Source organism: Rattus rattus, chromosome 1, assembly GCF_011064425.1.
Source record: "Rattus rattus isolate New Zealand chromosome 1, Rrattus_CSIRO_v1, whole genome shotgun sequence".
NCBI classification, from domain to species: Eukaryota; Metazoa; Chordata; class Mammalia; order Rodentia; family Muridae; genus Rattus; species Rattus rattus.
Genome location: NC_046154.1, coordinates 28020742 through 28040320, shown reverse-complemented (window position 1 = coordinate 28040320; position 19579 = coordinate 28020742). Strand labels below are relative to the sequence as shown.

Genomic DNA, 19579 nt, shown 5'->3' with positions numbered 1-19579 from the left:
AAGTGTAAGCTGGGGGAAGACAAGAGTTCTATTCCAGCCAAGGAAATGATTTTACAAAGACCAGGAAGCAAGACAGTACATTCCATAGTACATTTTTCTTACTGCCTTGTTTGTATCAGAATGACCTGAGCATGTGTTTAGAGAATAAGAAAGTCCAGCATTTGGGGAGCAGTTTTAAGATTAGTCTGGTTTTAATAATGAGGGGCCAGGAGACAAGAAAACAAGAAAACAATAAAAGCAAGGGCCAAATCCCAAAGGGTCTTGTATGTCATTTTGAGGGGACTGATTGCCTCCTAAGAGTATTGAGGGAGGGGAGCTGGCGAAGGGTTTATAACATTTGTCCCTCAGAGCTCTAACTATGGGGCCTTGAAAGCAGAGGTGGAAACGGGAGAGGGTGAGGCAAGGGGGTAGGTTTCAGAGCTATAGAAATCCTCTTGACGAAATAGGACGATGACCTGGTAAAGGCTGCTGTGACAGGCTGTTGGGAGGAAGAGCTGAAGGAACACGTTTAATTCAAGTGACAGAGAAAGGAAGGAAAGGCCCTTGAGAGGTCGTCAAGGCTTTGATTTGTATGACTTGGTGGCAGGAGGTACTTGGAGATCAGAACAAAGCATACGGAGGGAGGGAAGGTCAGGAGGCTGTTGGGTATGTGGGTCTGCAGCTCATGGGGGATGAAACTGGAAAGAGATTTTGGAGTGTCAGCACAGAGGTGGTAATTAAAGTCTTGGGACAGCTCTTGGCTTGCTGTTCATTGGTTGCATGTCTCTGTCCTTTAAATATTTTAGGAGGCCCTGCTGGTGATTGCCAGACCATTTCTTGTGTCTTGTGGCTGTTTACTCTTAGCTCAGGCTCCTTCCTCTCCCATCAGGCACTTGAAAGGTAGCTCTGAGCAGGCAACCTCTTCCCTTCCTCATAAGGAGTCAGTATGGACCTGCTTTGATACCTTCAAGCCTCTCAAAGGCTTGGAGGTAGAAGAAGGAGCCCTTGTTGCTAAAAGCATGCAGGAATTTCTGAATCGGGAGGGTCCGAGCTCTCTTGTCACCTGCTGGAGTGCAATAGAGACCATTACTGTGAGGTTGAACTGAACTAGCTTGAGGTCTTGGTGCCACAGTGGAAAAGGAATGGGATCTGGGGTTCTCTCTCCTGGGTGCTGAAAGATCACCTCCAGCCTTTCCCACTACCTGTGTCCAGTGGAAAGCCTGGTTAAGTCTAGCACAGCTCCTGGCACAGACGTGCTGGGTCCGCATGTGTGCAGGTGCTGTTTTGAGTCCATTTCTCATCTTAGCTGCATGATTTAAACTATACTAAACGTTGGGCATCTTCATTTTCTCATCTCTAAGGTGGGACGCACACTTAGCTCTCAGGATCAGGGAACCAGCAAAAGCTGATTACCTTGTAGAGCCTCAAACCCCGAAAATTACCAAACATAGCCTATTTTCATCAGCTAGGACCTAGAGATAATTTTTCTGTGATGCTTCAGAAACCATGGTTACTAAACTCTTCTTGTCTTTTACCCCCACCCCAGTTTGTTTTTTTTTGTTTTTTTTTTGTTTTTTTTGTTTTTTTTTTTTTTTGGTTCTTTTTTTCGGAGCTGGGGACCGAACCCAGGGCCTTGTGCTTCCTAGGCAAGCGCTCTACCACTGAGCTAAATCCCAAACCCCCCCCAGTTTGTTTTTATGGGTCTGAAATGCCGCTGGAAAATGTCTGCAAAGGCTTGGGAGGGGAGCATGGAGTCAAAGATCTGGCTCTCATTTCTGGTTCAGACCTTAACTTGCAATTCAGTGACCCTGGGACCAACCCAAAGCCTTACACAAGCTTCCTCCCCAGCCTGTTGTGTCTTAGTCGATGGCTCTGCCTGGTTCATCATGTGCAAGCTGAACCCTGAGTCATTCTAAACATTTGGCTTCACCCCACCCCACCCCCATCTCTTGCCTAATCCAATTAGTTGCCAAGTCATGTCTAGTCTACCTCTGAAATAGCTTCAGAATCCACCCGCTCTTTCCATCCCCGCGTCTGCTGTCTGGTTCCTGCCCCGCCTGCCCAGCACCCGGGCTGCTGCCCCTGACCCCAGCTCATCCTCCAAACACACATTGGCCGAGTCTCCAAACAAGGCTCACAGCACATCCCTCCTCCACTGAAAAACCCTTCTGTGGTGCTCTGCCTTCTGCAGCGCAGCTCTGCAGAGTACTGATTTGTTCACACATGTATGGAGGTGTGCATGTACCAGGCACTGTGCTGGGACTGCGGGTGGTGGTGGTGGTGGTGATGGTGATGATGATGATGGTGGTAGTAATGGTGGTAGTGGTGGTGGTGATAGTGGTGGTGGTGGTGGTGGTGATGGTGGTGGTGGTGATGATGATGAAAGAAGCCCTGCCTGCCCTAGGGAACTTTCTGCTGGGTGAGGGAGACATTGGGCAGGCACGGATAGCTCACCCACCTACTGAGACAGCAGAGTGGTTCTTGGTCAGGGAGGGTGTGAAGAACCTTCCTTTCTGGGTTCATGATGTGATGTGCTCTTGCCATTCCCTGCCCACACCATGCTCACTCATAAGTCTGCTTTGTCTGTCTGTGTGTACAGTGTCCCCCTGTCTTCTTTTGGTAGAGAATACCTCTGCGATAGATTAATTAATAAAAATAGATAAGTAATGCACATGCTTGCTTTTTATTTGGTTTGTGCTCTTCCAAACTGATGTAGGGATGGGACATGGGACACTCTGAGCCTCCAGAGCCCCTAGCTAGTAGTGCACAGAGGTGGACAAGAGAGGGAGTGTGTCTATAAAAGCTATAGGTCCTCTTCCAGGGACCTAGCTTCTGCCCCCGCTCTACATAGTCTAAGTGTGACTTCTCTGAATTCAGGTTTCCTTTCCTCTAGAGGGGCACTGTCATAGTTACTGCTTGCCAAGATCTAGTTCCACCAGGCTTCACAGGACGAGCCTCCTTTCATTCCTGTAGCAGGCAGTGTGAGCCGAGCACTGTTAGCTATTCTCCTGAGGTTTAGTGAAGGTGAGTCTCAGTGTGCTGATACCTTTTCCTAAAAATACCTCTTTCATTCAAAGAGAATGGATGTTTTCCAGAACTAGCAGAGAAGTTAATATCCCTTGAGAGCAATAAAGCCTGGGTACTCCATCTGCTGTCCTACTATGTACTCAGCCTGTGTAAGTTTAACCTGCCTTTAAGAGAACTACGTAACCAACCTTACCTGCCTTGGATTCCCCACGCAGTCAGCTTTTACGACCCAAGCTAAATGCAGAGCTTCATGGTTAAGTTCTACACCCCATGCCCCTGACCCAGGCAATGCTGTGCACCGTAGCCATTTGCAGCTGCAGTGCAAGGTTTTAAGCACTGTTCTGGGTCAGTGAAGTAACTTCTTCCTTGTAAAATCCTGCTAAAGTCTCTGTAGAAAAGTGTGCCTTAAGAACTGCAGGGTGGTGTGAGCCTTTAATCCAGCACTCAGGAGGCAGAGACAGACAGGATCTCTGAGTTTGAAGCCAGCCTGGTCTACAGAGTGAGTTCCAAGGCAGCCAGGACTACACAGAGAAACCCTGTCTCAAAACAAAACAAAAATGTCCTTCATTCCCTTCCTGAACCATTTTTTTTTTCTGTGCTGTTCAGTAAATAAAGGGCAAAGACTCCTACTTGAGTCCAACAGAAGACACTGGGAGAAGTGGGAACATCACAGTTGGGCTTTTGGTCCACTCATTCCAACAAGAATTGCCCCGTTCTCATTCCTTATTTGGTGAGGTGGTGGTGGCGGCGGTGGTGGTTCTGTTATTTGTTTTGAGGCCAGGCTTTTCTATATAGTCCTGGCTGTCCTGGAAGTCTCTGTAGACCAGGCTGGCCTCAAACTCACAGAGATCCCATCTGCCTCCTGCTCCTACGTGCTGGGATTCCAGGTGCATGTGTGCCCCCATGCCTTACTCCTTACTGTGATAGTGATGAGGTTTGTGCCCCCAGTGTGACTGATTGGTCTAAACTCACATGAGCATTCGAAGAGCCCTAGGAAAAAGGGATTCTTAATTTTGGACAGCATGGTCCCCCAAACAGACAAGAGACAAATGGAATCTCCCCAAAGCTCCTTCCTCGTCTGCCTGCAGGATGGAGAGATCCCAAGGACAACGGAATAGGGCGTCTTAGATCGGCTAGGTTGGCAGGCAGGTCCCAGGCAGCACAGACACACCTGTGCTTACTCCTTTCTTTCTCTCCCATCTGCCCAGTGTGGCTCCACTTCTCAGTCAGTCACAGGAGCAAGCAGACTTTCCCAAAAGCCTGCTGCCTCTGTCTTCTCTCTCTGGCTCTCAGACAGCTCTTACTGTGGGGAATTTTGTCTCCTGAAGCTCACAGGCATACAGAGCAATTGAAAACTTTACTTAAAGGGTTTGGAGCTAAAATGTCACTAAGACAGATTTATAAACTATAAGATATACTGTCTCTGATATCCTAACCATAGGATACTCCTATGATTCAGGAGTCCTGGGAAAGAGTCGGTGACCAATTACATTGCTCCGTACAACTGGTTCAGCTAAAACATTTGATCCTTTGGAACCAGGTTGGGTTAGCCATACAGCTTTCCAACCTGTATGTTTTCACCATACAGGTGTCCCAGGGATGTCTCCTATTGAATCTTTTACATCTTCACTGCCTCTGCCAACTGGTAATATCCACTGGTAATTATCCAGAACGACTTCAGATGGACCATAAAGAAGCATTATTTAGTGCCTGGAATAATTCTGTCTTCTGTACTTCCCAAAAGTCTGTTAAATGGAGGCTTTCACATGATCTTTGTGCTGCTGATGCTTGTCTTCCTTCCTTGATGCCACCCCACTAGAGTTCCCTCAGAACTACTGATTTGAAATACTGCCTTTTTTTTTTTTCACTGTTTCATCACACCCTGATATGAGTTTTCAGTGCCTACTGTGGTAAGCAGGCACCTATCTCACTTCCAATGAAAAGTACTTTGCCCAGCTGCCACTGGTAGGTATGCAATACCTACCGTGAATTCACCTATTAGACAACACTGGCCTGATACATATTTCACTATGTGGGTGATATTCTAGTATGCCAGATCTGGCATGGCTACAGAAGGGATGGTGTGAAGTGAATCCTGCCCCTGAATAGGGCCAACTGGATATGAGTCTTCTCAAGTGCTGACAGTTGCTGTAGGAGTAAGGCATATGTACGTATTTTACTTAATGTTCCTCCTTCAGGGAATGTTCCCTGCCAAAGTTATTGGGGAATCTTCTCCCTGCCAAGGTTAATGACTCCATAAGAATCTGAAACAGCACAAATCCCAGAGGCAATACTGTGTCTTATGTTCCCCAGCAAAATGATAATGCTGTGACCTGCAGGAAAACCCTTAAGGCTGTGGGAAAGAACTCTGAAAACACGAGTTCAAGAATACATAAGTTAGTGTGAGAACTTACAGGATTTCTCAACTGTGTAGAATATAAGGATGCAGTGTGAATTGTATGAGGGGCTTCATGGACCTGAAAGAACAGAGACAGCTGCACTAATGAGTCAGTTCAGAAAATGTTAAGAAAGGAGACATGATTTGTTGGTAGAGGGAAAAACCCTGGATAACAAGAGAAAAATAGTTAAAAACAAGGCCCAGATATGATATTAGTGGTAAAATGGTGGTCTTCCAAGTCCTATTGAACAGACAGACTTGATCTTTACAGACAGGTCTTCTAATGGTATAGCAGCTACAATTAAAAATGGAAAGTCCTTTTCAAAAAGGGTTGACTTTAAGTCAGCTCAAAAGGTTGAGGTAGCAGCTGTAATCTGGGCTTTTGAAATGAGTGAAAACTCCCCTATTAATGTTTATATAGAGTTATAATATGTGGTTAGGCCGTTTGCACATGTTGAAACAGATATAATTAATGTAGATAAAAGTCAGATTAATGTGTTACTACAACACCTGCAAGACTTGGTCCAAAATAGGAACTTTTCTTATTTTATACCTCATATAAGGTCACATACTAATCTCCCTGGTCTCTTGTCAGAAGAGAATCAGAATGCTGATTCCCTAACACAAATAGTTGTTCCTGTAGTTTAGATCCTGTACAACAGGCCCAAGCCTCTCACACTTTACGTCATCAGAATTCCCAGGTGCTGAGATAGCAGGTCAGCTAACCCAGGAAGCTGCAAGGCAGATTGTAAAAAATATCCAGCTGCCCTGACCATCATGTTACTTTACCCATGGACTGAATCCATGAGGTCTAAAGCCTGGCTCTTTATGGCAAATGGTCTGACTTACGTTCCTTCCTTTGGAAGACTTATATATGTTCATGTGTGTGGGGATACCCGTTCCCATGTAATTATGGCTTCTGCCAGGACAGGAAGGCTGTTAAGGATGGGATACAACATAGGCGCTATTGCTTTTCTTACCTTGGATTTCCTCTGTATATAAAGACAGATTATATTCCTGCTTATACAGGCAGAGCCTTAAGATGGCTGTGTAACCTTCTCTATTACTCATACTACGGGAATTCCCTATAATCCGAAAGGACAGGCAGTTGTCAAGAGATCCCATCAGATGCTAAAATCTCAACTTATAAAATTGCAGGAAGGAGAATTCAAATACTATTCTCCATCACATTTTGAATCATGCCCATTTACTTTAAATTATCTCAAAAATTTAAAGGCCTAAAGCCCTATGAAACACCCATTGGTCTGTAAGGTCAGGGACACCCTGCCTATGGTAAAATGGAGAGACTTGCTAAGGTAAGATGGAAAGGCCTGGGTGTCCTTTTGACATCTTGTCGAGGCTATGCTTGTGTTTTTCCCAAAGATGCTAAAACCTAGTCTGAGTCCTTAATAGACTCAGCAGACCCTGGGCTGTGCCTGCCCACTTCAAGGCCAGGAGGCAACACCAGAGAGAGAAGAGACAGATGGCTCTGCTTCCTGTGAAGATGCAATTTCACAAGCAGTCATCAAAAATGATGCAGACAGAAATCCCTGACTCTCCTGATAAAACGAAGGAGATCCTGAAAGTTCTCAGTCATGTCCTGCTGGCTGGCGGGGAAAGACCCACTCCTCGGGAGAGACCCACTTGCTCCGAGTGCAGCATCTGCATGCGATAACATCATTCCACCTTGGGCTCAAATCTTTAACCCCAAGTTCAGAAGCTCCGTGGCAGCTAATCACCTGCCCTCTACTGCTCAAAATCCGATTTTGGCTATGCTTGCTTCCCCGTTGGTGTGGGAGGCAGGGTGCCTTGTATTTGCTGTTTGCTTGTCTCTCCCGTTGGCAGGGCTCAGCCTTCAGCTGCTTATTGAGCTTGTTTTCCTGCTGCCGATGGTTCATCCCACATCCTGGCTGTATGCTCTTATTAAGGTCACCACTTCGTACCAGTTCGCTGGGTGTGTGTGTTCGGGGGCCGGGGTCTAGTTCTTAACTAGAAAGACAAATGATAATTTTACTTAGGACGGCCAGTCTGAGTCCTTGCCAGTTTGATTTTCCACTGGAATGTCTGTGCAGAGAAGCTTTCTCTTCAAGAACATACATGATTGCTGATTCTCCCTCTCCGCCAGTCCAGACAAGAGGTGATAGTGCCCATCAAGATAGCAGGGATGTGTGTTTTTTTGCTTTTTTTTTTTTTTTTTTGAGCTGAGGACCGAACCCAGGGCCTTGCACTTGCTAGGCAAGCGCTCTACCACTGGGCTAAATCCCCAACCCGGGATGTGTGTTTTTTAAAACTATTCCTGCCAAAGCTTTATAATGTTACTTATTACTATACAGGAACTTATCCTTTTCCCCTAAGCTTCTCCTTGTCAGCCAGCTGAGGATTTAGAATTTGTTGGGAAAGAGTTCCTAAGGAAAGATATCCTCTATGGTTTGGTTGTGGCGTTAAGGCTAAAACTGTACATTACTTCCCTTATAATATAACAGCTTTTAAGCTCCTGGGTTGGTTTGTCCGCAGTCCAGAGCACAATTATAAGACTCAACTGGATGGTAATAAATACATTAATGAAAAGCCTTCCTTGTCCAAAGACATAGCCAGTGAGTGCCTGGTATCCTCCAGGCAGGGCCTTACCCACTGTGCAGCTACATTTGCTCAGGAGAGATTACCCTTCTCAACCAGATTTGTTTAGGCTGTTTGCTGCCACACATAAGCTAACTCTTTGCTTCCTCAAGGTGCCAATAAGCAAACCTCAGCCCCGAGTCGCAGCACCTTTCTCTACTATGGAATGGGGAAACCTGAAGCTTGTGCAGTCAGTCCACAGCTCCTATCTATTAGATGCGCAGACTTTTATCCAAAGATGTCTACGTATGTCTTAGACAACCTCCATATGTTTTATTGCTTGTTAATGTTACTGGCTCGTGGTTCTCCAACCCTGGGATAGAGTCTTTGCATAGGGATAATTTGGCTCTCAAGAGATCGAAAAGATTTGTTGCAGCCTTGATATTGGGGACCACAGCTTTAATAGGTGTGATTTCTAGGTTTGCCTTATCCACTACATCCTTGGTTAAAGAGATTCACACAGCACATCATGTAGAACAATTACCCAAAAATGTGTCAGTAGTACTCAGGATTCAGGAGAATATTGGCAAGGAACTTCAGGATAGGCTTAGTGCTCTAGAGGAAGCAGTTCTGTTTATGGGAAATCAAATTTAAAATTTTAAGATCAGGCTCTCAATGCAAAGCCATTCACTGTTCATTGGTCTGTGTAACCCCCTTGGGATCTAGTTCCTCTGAACATGACTGGTCTAAAATTCAGTCTCACTTAAAGGGTGTTTGGAACAATTCTAGTTTGGCTTTGGATACGGACTCCCTATATAATGAGATCATGGATATTAGTAAATCTAGAGTGGGACCCGCTTCTATTAAGGAAGTGTCTGCAGCCTTTTTCTCTGCTGTCCATGAGTTTACTTCTTCATCTTCCTGGACAACTTTGCTGATTGGAGGAATCAAAGTTAGTTTATTCTTACTGGTTTTGTTTCACATTCTAATCTACATCAAGCAACTTAAGCACTTAATAACCACACTCATAATCAGTGTTCACACTCTTGAATTGAAACGGGAAAGGGGAGATACCAGGTCTGGCATGGCTGCAGAAGGGACGCTGTGACATGGTTCCTGTCCCAGGAGCAGGGCCAAGTGGACATGGGTTTTCTCAAGTACTGACAGTTGCTGTAGGAATCAGGCTTCTTTGCATGATAATGTATATATTTTACTTCATGTTCCTCCTTCAGGGAATGTTCCCTGCCAAGATTAATGACGCCATAACAATCTGAAACAGCACAAATCCCAGAAGCAATACTGTGTCCTATGTTCCCCAGCAAAATGATAATGCTGTGACCTTCAGGATAGACCTTAAGGCTGTGGGAAAGAACTCTGAAAACATGAGTTCAAGAATACATAAGTTAGTGTAAGGACTGTTCTTTACAGGATTTCTCAACTGTGTAGAATATAAGGATGCAGTGTGAATTGTATGAGGGGCTTCATGGACCTAAAAGAACAGAGACAGCTGCACTAATGAATCAGTCCAGAAGATATTAAGGAAGGAGACATGTTTTGATCAATAGAGGAAAAAACCTGAATAATGAGAGAAAGTAATAGTTAAAAACAAGGCTCAAATAGATGGTTATATATTAGTGGTAAGATGCTTGACTTCTCCACAGAAGTCATCAACAACCAAGTTTGATCCAGATATTCTACTAAAAATTATAAAAAGAAACCTTAATGCTGGTTGCGTCAGCACAAACAACTCACTAAACTAAATACAAAATATATGGTTCAAGTAATAAAAGGGCACCAGGAAGTGAAAGAACTGAATCCTGTGTCCGAGAAGGTAGATTTACAGAGTGGTGACATCAGGGCAAGATCTCACCACGCTAAACTTATTGTTTGTGTTTACAGTTGAACAAGGAATAGTTTGGGCTTTTATTCTGGAATGAACTACCGTCCAGAAATAGAGCACACTTGTGATCCAGATCTTGAGGTTGGAAAACACAGGCTTTTGGTTTGGATCATAAGGAACAGTGGCCATGAAAACCTTAGGCCCAGGCATGGTGGTGCACACCTTTAATCCAGGAAACAAAGGCAAGCAGGTCTCTGAGTTCAAGTCCAGCTTGGGACAGAGCAAGTTCTAGGTAAAGAAAAGCTTAGGTTCAGGCATGGTTGTACACACCTTTAATCCCAGCATTCAGGAGACAGAACCATTCAGATCTCTAAGTTCAAGGTCTATCTACAGAGCAAGTTCTAGGTCGGCCAAGCTTAGACAGTGAAAGAGTTGGGAAGCAGAAAGCCAACTCTCACATAAAAATAGTCTCTATGTCTAGAGTTGGCAACCATAAACATCTTCTGAAGATGCTTAGATTTACCCTTCTCTGTCTATCTTAAACACTCCCATTTCCCTCGCAGTCATGAACTGTTTTTAGCCATTTTGGGTTGGTGGTTTCTTTCCAATACACCTAACTTTTTCTCTTCCAAAACAACAGAGTGCCTCTTATTTTTTTTAATTATTATTTTTATTTTATGTGCATTGGCATTTTGTCTGTGTGAGGGTGTCAGATCTTAGAGTTATAGACAGTTGCGTGTAGGTTGATGTCATTATGCAAGTGAGGGCTGGCACAGGTTAGATCAAGGCCATGACTGGACAGTAAAAGAATAAGACAGGGACAAAGTTTTTGTAGGGAGAGAAGGAGAAGGAGGAGAGGGAGAGTGAATCAAGATGGAGATAGGGAAGGATGACCCAGATCCGGATGGTCCTGAATTGCCCAGTAGCTGGGGTGGATTTCTGTAGGCAAATTTATCTTATCTCTGTGGGAGGCTTATATCCTTAATCAATTGGTTGTGAGTTTATTGTGTGGATGTATTGTAGATTGAGATTTTTAACATATAAATCTAATTGTTAGACTACAGGTTTTTAGACCTTTGATTTACTGAACTACAGGGGATGTGAACAAAGTTCCCAGGGGCAGAGAGACAACCTGCTCAGTTGTAGAAGCCTTGCTAGGCCATACAATGCCTAGGGCTAGTGTGACGTGACTAGAATGGCCCACGGAACACAATGTGTGTCAGGCATGGTAACAACCTGCCCAGGGGACAGTGTGAGAGGGAACTAGTAGCCGCTCATCTTTTATGTAATTTTTACCGCAATAATTATGAGCTGCCATGTGGGTACTGGGAATTGAACCCGTGTCTGCTGGAAGAGGAAGCAGTCAGTGCTCTTAACTAACCACTGAGCCATCTCCAGCAGAGTGACTCTTCCTTAACTGCACGGACCCAGAGCTATCCAACTCACTGGACAAGCCCTTGATATTTTTATCCTTCTGGATCTGAAAATAATTTCAGTTCCCTTTCACAAGCCTCAGAAGAATTTAATTTTTTTTGGTGGGGGGGGGTGTCATGGTTTGAATATTCCTGGCCCAGGGTGTGGTACTGTTAGGAGGCGTGACCTTGTTGGAGTAGGTGTGTTACTGTGGGTGTGGGCTTTAAAACCCCAGTCCTAGCTGCCTGGAAGTCAGTGTTCTGCTAGCAGCCTTCAGATGAAGAGGTAGAACTCTCAGGTCCTCCTGCACCCTGCCTGCCTGGACGCTGCCATGCTTCTGCCTTGATGATAATGGACTGAACCTCTGAGCCTGTAAGCCAGCCCCAATTATTCTTTTTAAAAGAGTTGCTTTGGTCGTGGTGTCTGTTCACAGCAGTAAAACCTTAACTAAGGCGGGGTGGGGGAGTGGGTCAAAACTCCTTTCATGCTCTCCTATAAAGACTCTGTAGAGTTCTGTTACTTCATGTGTACTTTCTCCAAAAACTATACATCCTGTCTCTAATACACTAACTGTTTTTTGTTAGGGTATCACAAAAGGCAGAGGGAGAGAGTGGAGGATTCATACTTGGGTTGTGTCTTGTTTAACCACTCCAAGAGGAAGTCATTTCATCTCCTTCCTCAATGCATTAGTGACGTGAGTTAGTGGGGGCCAAACCGGAACTGTGTGGTGTTTGGTCATTGTCCCTACCGCCCTGGGGATAGGCTCCCTGCCTGCTCAAAGACATGAGGATAGGGAATATCCATGCATTGTCAGCTAACGAGGTAAGGAAGGGCTGCTGTGCAGGGTCCATGCTGTGCTTACGTCACTGGTGACTGATGAGGGCCAGGCTGTGTGGCAGAGACCTGACTTGTGCTTCGAGTTCCTGCAAGTAGAGGTAGAAGTCCCAAAGGCCGAGCATCCTGCTTGACTCTTCACCTGTTCGGATGAGCATTTCCTGAGCATCCACTGTATACTGAAAGGTAGGGATAAAGCCCCAAGCCAGGTGTGATGCCAGACCTTGTAGGACCTTTGATGTGCAGGAACGAGGAAGCCAGGAGGACAAAATTCCACCCTAGACTCTGTATGCCCTTGGCATGACCTCGAGTGACTGGTCGCTTCCCTGGAAGCCTCAAGGCCACCTGAGCAAAGAGCTGAAAGTCCAACGTCACCCGTAGAATCAGTCATAAGGAGACTGCGTGGGTGCTCTGTAGCTGTAAAGTGCTATGCTGTCGTTTCATTTGTCATCCTGCTCCTGTCTGTTCTTCCTACAGAGTTACCCAGGAGCGGCAGGACAGGTACCTGGACCACCCCCAGGTGGCTACTATCCTGGACCTCCCCATGGTGGGGGCCAGTATGGCAGTGGATTCCCCCCTGGTGGTTACGGAGCTCCTGCCCCTGGAGGACCCTATGGCTACCCCAGTGCTGGAGGAACCCCCTCTGGATCTCCAGGCGGACCATATGGCGGTGGACCTCCAGGAGGCCCCTATGGCGGTGGACCTCCAGGAGGCCCGTATGGTCAGGTACATCCAAGTCCCTATGGTACCCAGCCGCCTGGACCTTATGGACAGGGTAAGTAGACTCTCCAGCTCCAGAACCCAGTCCTGGAACCCAGACCTGGTCTAAGCTTTCCACATCCCATCCTTATCCTTCCTGTAGATGTGCAAGTATCCCGGCCTCTGGCACCACAGCCCCTCCCTTCCTGCTCTGTCCGCACTGGCAGAATGCGAAGTTCATCAGTTAGCTTTTTAGGGCTGACATCTCTAATATCCTCTTGGCTTTCAGCAAGCATTTCTGTTGCTCACTCTCACGGGTGTGTCAGCGGCTGAGTTTCTGCTTCAGTGTCTTCATTCTGGGATCAGGGCTAACGGAGCATCCCATTTTGGGGACATGTTGTCCTTAGGGTAGAGAAAAAGAGCAAGAAGCTAGCAGGGCTGGGGACCTCAAGACTCTTCTCGGAAGGACTCCTGTTCTTTTCCCTAAAGCATATGCCACAGTCAGGCTGACCCCAGGAGGAGATGGTGCCCCTCTCGTGGGGAGATCCTTAGGCTAACAGGCAGTGGGTGGGGCGTACAGCACTTAGACTGGGAAGGGGGCTCAGCAGATAACCTGGCCACAGCAATGTTGTCCACAAGAGAAGAACTCCATTACTGAGGGAGGGGGACTGACCTCATCTGTAGGAAGGAAAGATGGTGTCATTGATGAAAGCTTAGCTTTAAAGGTCAGACACTTGCTGACCTGACCAGGTGGCCTCTTTAAACCTCAGTAAAATAGGGACGGCGCTACAGCCCACCTCTCAGGCTGTGTTAAATGTGAAGCATCGGGGTTGGGGATTTAGCTCAGTGGTAGAGCGCTTGCCTAGGAAGCGCAAGGCCCTGGGGTCAGTCCCCAGCTCTGAAAAAAAGAACCAAAAAAAAAAAAAAAAAAATGTGAAGCATCAGTTTACTTAGTACTGGGCATAGCATCTGGGTTTAATGGACGGACGGCATTCTGTGAGAGGACTCGTTATATGGCTGAATAGCATTGGCATTTACTGGGATGGTAGCTGTGGAAAATAAGGGGAAGGAAGATGCAAGCTGGAGGGGAGGCGTGGACAAGACAAAGTGGGCAGAGATTGAAGAGCAGGGGTTAGGGGGAGGGGGTGCTGCCCTTGCTTTTCCAGGACTCACTTTAGTGAGCTCCTTCCCAGAGTGGCTATTCTCAGGAGGCTAAACACCAACCAGGCAGCCTGGAACCGCCTGGGCCCTGTGAGAAGGGCTCCAGGGAATGTTGTGCTTAGGAAGCAAGCCGAGCTGAGTGGATGTACCCAGGCAGGTAGTCCCGAGGGAGATACCCAAACCTCTGGGGTGCTGGGCACTGCCAGCAGTGGCATTTATCTTCTCAGAGCCAAGCTCTGGCTGTTAGCTTTCAGCTCAGCAGCTCTGCACTGATTTCCATATCCTCCAAAACACTGTGTCTGAGCTCATAGAAAGTCTGAGGGCCGAGGAGCCCTGACCCAAGCCTGCTCCCCAGGGAGCAAGAGTGGCGGTAATCTCTAGGGCAGGGGAGGAAAGGCCAGACGTGGGTCACATGCTCAGCCTCCCTCTTGGCTGCTTCCTCTCATTGGCTGCATTGCTCCTCTCCCGGGTAGCCAGCGGCTCTGGGAAATGGCACTGATGCTCACTCACTTGCCTCAAAGCCCTGGGAAGTTCCCCTCCAGGGTAGAGGAGCACTGCTGTAGAGGACAGAGCTGGCCATCAGAGGTGCTCACCTGCCATCAGCCCTTGCCTTCCCTCCAGCAGAGACTGTTCAGAGTGCCGAGCACTCACCCCGAGCCTTCCCCTCCTTCCCCTCCCCCACAGCTCCTCACCCCTTCATGTACAGCTGAAATACCCTTCTCCGAAGCCGTCTCTCCCTCCCACTCCAGTCTTTGCTGTGGACTTAGTTTTGCTGTTGTCTCGTGTAATTCATTCCTGCCGCCGCCCTTGGACATGGTTCATATAAATATGGAAGTTGGGGTTGGGGATTTAGCTTAGTGGTAGAGCGAGCGCTAAGGCCCTGGGTTCGGTCCCCAGCTCCAAAAAAAAACAAAAAAAAAAAAGGAAGTTGGCATTCGAAGAGATAACTTATTTCACCTGAAACTACACAGCTAGTAAAACCAGTCAGGACTTGAATCTAAAGCCAAGTGAGCTCTTCTGTTGAAGCACATAACGATAGTTGTCACAGAAACTAGCTGCCAGTGGTGGTGGCTGTCCCTCCCCAGTGACCCTGCTTGTTCCAGTTTGGTTTCTGTTCTGATGAACACCATGACCAAAGGCAGCTTAGAGGAAGGAAAGGTTTATTTGGTCCATCCCTGAAGGCAAGTTTAAAGCAGAAACCAAGGAGGAGAGCTGGTACTGCCTAGACTTGTGCCCTGCTCTATGTTCAGCTAGCTTCTCTGTTCAGCACAGGCCCGCCAGGCCAGGGATGACCCCGCCCACAGTGGGCTTCTCTATCAACCAGCAAGAAGACCATGTCCCACCAACAAGCCCCAGGCTAGGCTTAAAGGCAATCGCTTGCCTCAAAACCAGTACCATAAATGGGCCCAGGACTTCACAGAACCTTCTGCCCATGGAATTCCAGAAAGTGAGCCCTAGTTTCAGAAAGGCAGTCTTTCCCACCCTGCAATTTCAAAAACGTTTATCCAGAAAGAGTGCCTGGGCCTGGCTTCATGAGACCCTCCTGTCCCTACCCTCCACTGCCAGAGCTGATTCTTAGACCCTGTATGGCAGGCGCGTTTTCCTCACCCTCAGATGCTGAGCTATGGGGTTTGGAGGCACCAGCCTCACAGACCAGTAAGTGTGCAAAGTCTGCTCTTGCCACTTGTGGTCACACTAAGTGTCCTTTGTTTCCCTCCACTGACTTGTTTCTTAGCTCTGGTCTGGGCGGTTCTCAGTTGAGGCCCCTCTACCTCGAGTCGACAGTAGACACTAGCTAGTGCACTGTTAAGTGGGCAAGCCTGCCTAGGCTTCCTCTACTAAATCTTCAGTCAGGCAACCTTTCCTCTGGCCTCTCCTGGGTCTGCCCTCCACACTACGCATGTCTGTTTCAGATACTATCCTTGTGTGAAGAAACCCCTTGTGTGGCCTGTCAACCCTGCTTCACTGGGACAGCCTGACTCTGCTTCCCTTTGTTCCTTAAGCATTTCACAGAGCTTTCTCCATGTGTTGGGGGCGGGGTGTAAATAGCAGAGAAGCTGCTGTAACAGTACACAAAGCGTTGCAGGACCGTGCTTTAGACATCAACTGCAGGAGGCATAGAGGACGGGTCGTGAGGCCTTGTGGGTAGGCATTTGAGATTGTTTTCCGTTGCTATGGCAAAACTCTGATTAGGGGAGGAAGAGATTTACTTGAGCTTATAGGCTGTAGTCCATCATTGAGAAGTCAGGACGAGAACTAGAAAGCAGGAACCACTGTTTGCTGGCCCCCTTGCAGCCTTATACTTTCCGAGTGGTCTTAAACAACCCAAGACCACCTACCCAGAGAATGGTGCCACCCACACATTGGACCACCCCATCAGTTAACAGTTAGGACAGTCCCCCCGCAGGCTAGTCTGATCTGGCAATTCAACCCGTCAGTTGGACTCCTTTCTCAGATGACCCCAGGCTGTGTCAAGTTGGCGATTAAAGCTAACTAGAACACAAGGGGAAACCTGCGGCCAGAGGAGGTTTTCAGAATGGCTCGGAGCATTTCTTTGACCTGGGTCTGACTACCATGGTTCACATCCCTTTCTCCAGGTGGCGTCCCCCCCAATGTCGATCCTGAGGCCTACTCCTGGTTCCAGGCAGTGGATGCCGACCACAGTGGCTATATCTCACTCAAGGAGCTGAAGCAGGCCCTGATCAACTCCAACTGGTCCTCATTCAATGATGAGACGTGCCTCATGATGATAAGTGAGTTCCACACGGGCTTCTCAAGCAGGCTTGAGGCAGGTCAACACTGCCTGACAGTTGGCAGAGGTGTGCAGTCTGAAGAGAAGTATAGCTAAGGGGGAGCTTGGGTTCAAGATGCGCTTTCCTTTCTTCGCTCGTCATCAATTAGGTTGCTAAGTTACAGGCTGGTCCAGTTTCCCATTCTGCAGGTAGACCCTCTCTTCCCTGGTAAGAAACTATAGGCAAGGGGTCAGCATGGAACCAAGTCTTAGAGCTAAGCCACCAGCCCTGCAGAATCTGGCTGGGACAGGGCTGAGTGGCCAGGGAGAAGGCTGGTCCTGAGACTTGGGCACAGGGCTTTGCTTCAGCCTGGGAGAAGGGCGTCCTCAGTGGCCCCTTGGCCCTCAGTCTTGAAGCCTTCCTCCTCCTTCCCCTCCTCCCACTCAGACATGTTTGACAAGACCAAGACTGGCCGCATTGATGTCGTCGGCTTCTCAGCCTTATGGAAGTTCCTCCAGCAATGGAAGAACCTCTTTCAGCAGTATGACCGGGACCACTCGGGATCCATCAGCTCCACAGAGCTGCAGCAAGGTGAGGGCACAGTGGGCACAGTGGGCACAGGGGCTGCGGCATAGCTTGGCCTCTCTTCATTTCTTAAAACGCTGTGAAGGGTTCCTCTGTCAGTGCCCTACCTGCCTGTACCACCCATTCCGCTGTTCCGTACCTGGATGGGGCCTTGAGCCAAGCTCCAGTCAGACCACAGTGGTCTGCGTCTCCTGGGCTTCCTGGCGGCAGGACTCAGACACTGCTGAGTGGAACAGCCCCTCCTGCATCAGAGAGATGGAACCCTGGAGAGCAGTGCGGCTCTTTCTTGTCTCAGCATGCCGCATGGGAAGAGCTCTGTCTAAGCTCACTTCTGTTGTTGTTTGGCCAGAGGCCATTAATTTTCAACCCAAACCAGAGCCTTCTCAGAGCTGCAGTGGGTGAGAGGACTCTGTAGGTCATGCCCAAAGCCTGGGTCAGATAGCTAACGTGGCTACAAGCACCCAGTGGGGAGAGGGCTGCCCAGAGAGGCCAGGCCATGCATTTCATTCAGACCGAAATCTGTGGTTGGGATGAGCACGCCATGCCTGCCCCTGCTAGAAGGGAAGAGTGGTCAGTACTGATCGCTCCCTCGCCAGCTTCTTTCATGGATGTTGGTGAAGTCATAGCCACAACAGAATCAGCACTTCCTGTCTGCCATGCCCCAGGCACTGATGTGCATTGCACTGGGTTCCTGACAGCCATCTTCTTGGAGGCTCGGTCCTGTTTGCCACTCCACACAGACTGGGGAAGGATCCCTTCTGGTTTCCCTTTTACAGCAAAACTGAAGCGGAGTTCCTTGCTCAGGGGCTCCCAGTCCAGGGAGCTCACATGGCTTCTAGGCAGACAAGGAATGCAGAAGAGGCAGGAGGCATCGCAGTGGAGACAGGAAGTGGCATGCAGACTGTGGCCTCATAGGGGGATGTGTGCGAGCGAGGCACTGTGCCAAGTCTTCATGATTTCCTTTAATCCTTATTAGAGCACAGGTTAAGTCTCTTTCCTGCGTGAGTGGCAGTCAGGGGCTAGTGAGGTAAGCAGGGGACCAAGACCGCCTGCCTCCAGAACAGCTGCCACCCCTGTGCTCAGCAGCCCCCTCTGCTGTCGGCTCATTCAGGGTTGGTGAGTGGTGCACACTTCCTTCTCTAGAACAGATGAACCAGATGGCCACAGGTGGACCACTGGCTTCTCTGGACTCTCACGAACCTTGAGAGTGAAGAGATGGGAGGTGGGGCCCATCCAGAGAAAGCGCCTGTGCTCCTGAATCTGACCGGCTTCCCAAGACCTCTCTGTCCTCATGTTTCTGAGCTTCTCCCGGAGGTCCCCCGATTTGCTGTGCTGCAGTGCTCCAGTTCCTATGAAGTGCTCACGTCAGGTCTCTTCTTGTGCCCTTCCTCTCCAGCGCTGTCCCAGATGGGCTACAACCTGAGCCCTCAGTTCACGCAGCTCCTGGTTTCCCGATACTGCACGCGCTCTGCCCTTCCCGCCATGCAGCTGGACTGCTTCATCAAGGTGTGTACCCAGCTGCAGGTGTTGACTGAGGCCTTCCGCGAGAAGGATACGGCTGTACAGGGCAACATCCGGCTCAGCTTTGAGGACTTTGTCACCATGACGGCTTCAAGGATGCTATGACCCAGCCTGCCTAGAGGGTGTGGAGCACACCAGGGGCTGTGGCCTCTCCTTTCCTCCTCTCCTAGCAAAAAGTGTTTCCTGGCCTGAGCTAGGAAGGACAGAGGTTGGCCATCCTGGGCTGTGGAGTGGCATGGCCCTGGAGTAGGGGCCCTAGAGTAGCAATGGGTTAGCGTCTGGTCAGCCGTCCTGGCCTCTGGCTTTCCCCCCTTCTCCCTGATGCCAGTGCTAAGTGCTCCTTGGCTGGCCTACCTGTCATCTCTCACTGACCACCAGGCCAGAAGAGCCCAGTTTCTGCACAGTGGAGTCAGACCGAGCGGGAGGGAGATTTGCTGGGACCAGAGCCTGGGATTCCTCAGCTCCCTCAAGCCTTGTATCTTAACATTAATTTTCCTGAAGCTTTGCCTGCGCAAGAAGCTTGGGCATTCTGCCATCTTGACCATATCTGATGAGGCTCATGACCTCCAAAACTCGGACCCCTCGCTGGCCTGCCACGTTCTACTCAGCTTCCCTCCCCAGGGGCATTGTCACATCCTACTGCCAATGTTGTTTCTAATTTGCTTTTTTTTTCTTTCCCATTTGGGGCCAAAAGTCCAGGAAACTGTAAGAGTCAATAAAAGACTGCAGTCCCGTGTTTCCCACCGTGATGTCTTGGCTATGTGTTCATCCAGCCATCCACTCCCTCACTGTGGAGGCCTCCACTGCTTACCAAGCCATGCGAAAGAAGCCGTG

General features: G+C 48.5%; 1 protein-coding gene across 1 annotated transcript; it reads left to right on the top strand.

The window, feature by feature from the left end:
- The first annotated feature begins 12461 nt into the window (after positions 1 to 12461).
- Positions 12462 to 19494, top strand: Pef1 (penta-EF-hand domain containing 1). The gene is made up of 4 exons (XM_032897019.1): positions 12462 to 12822; positions 16505 to 16660; positions 17087 to 17230; positions 18621 to 19494. Exons 1-4 carry the CDS (start codon positions 12477 to 12479, stop codon positions 18848 to 18850), a joined length of 876 nt encoding a protein of 291 aa, XP_032752910.1. The 5' UTR covers positions 12462 to 12476; the 3' UTR covers positions 18851 to 19494.
- The last annotated feature ends 85 nt before the right edge of the window (positions 19495 to 19579 follow it).

Coding starts and splice junctions, on each gene's coding strand:
- Pef1 (XM_032897019.1), top strand. CDS start 12,477: ATGCTGTCGTTTCATTTGTCATCCTGCTCCTGTCTGTTCTTCCTACAG. Junction 12,823..16,504: donor GCCTGGACCTTATGGACAGG/GTAAGTAGACTC, acceptor CCCTTTCTCCAG/GTGGCGTCCCCCCCAATGTC. Junction 16,661..17,086: donor GACGTGCCTCATGATGATAA/GTGAGTTCCACA, acceptor CCTCCCACTCAG/ACATGTTTGACAAGACCAAG.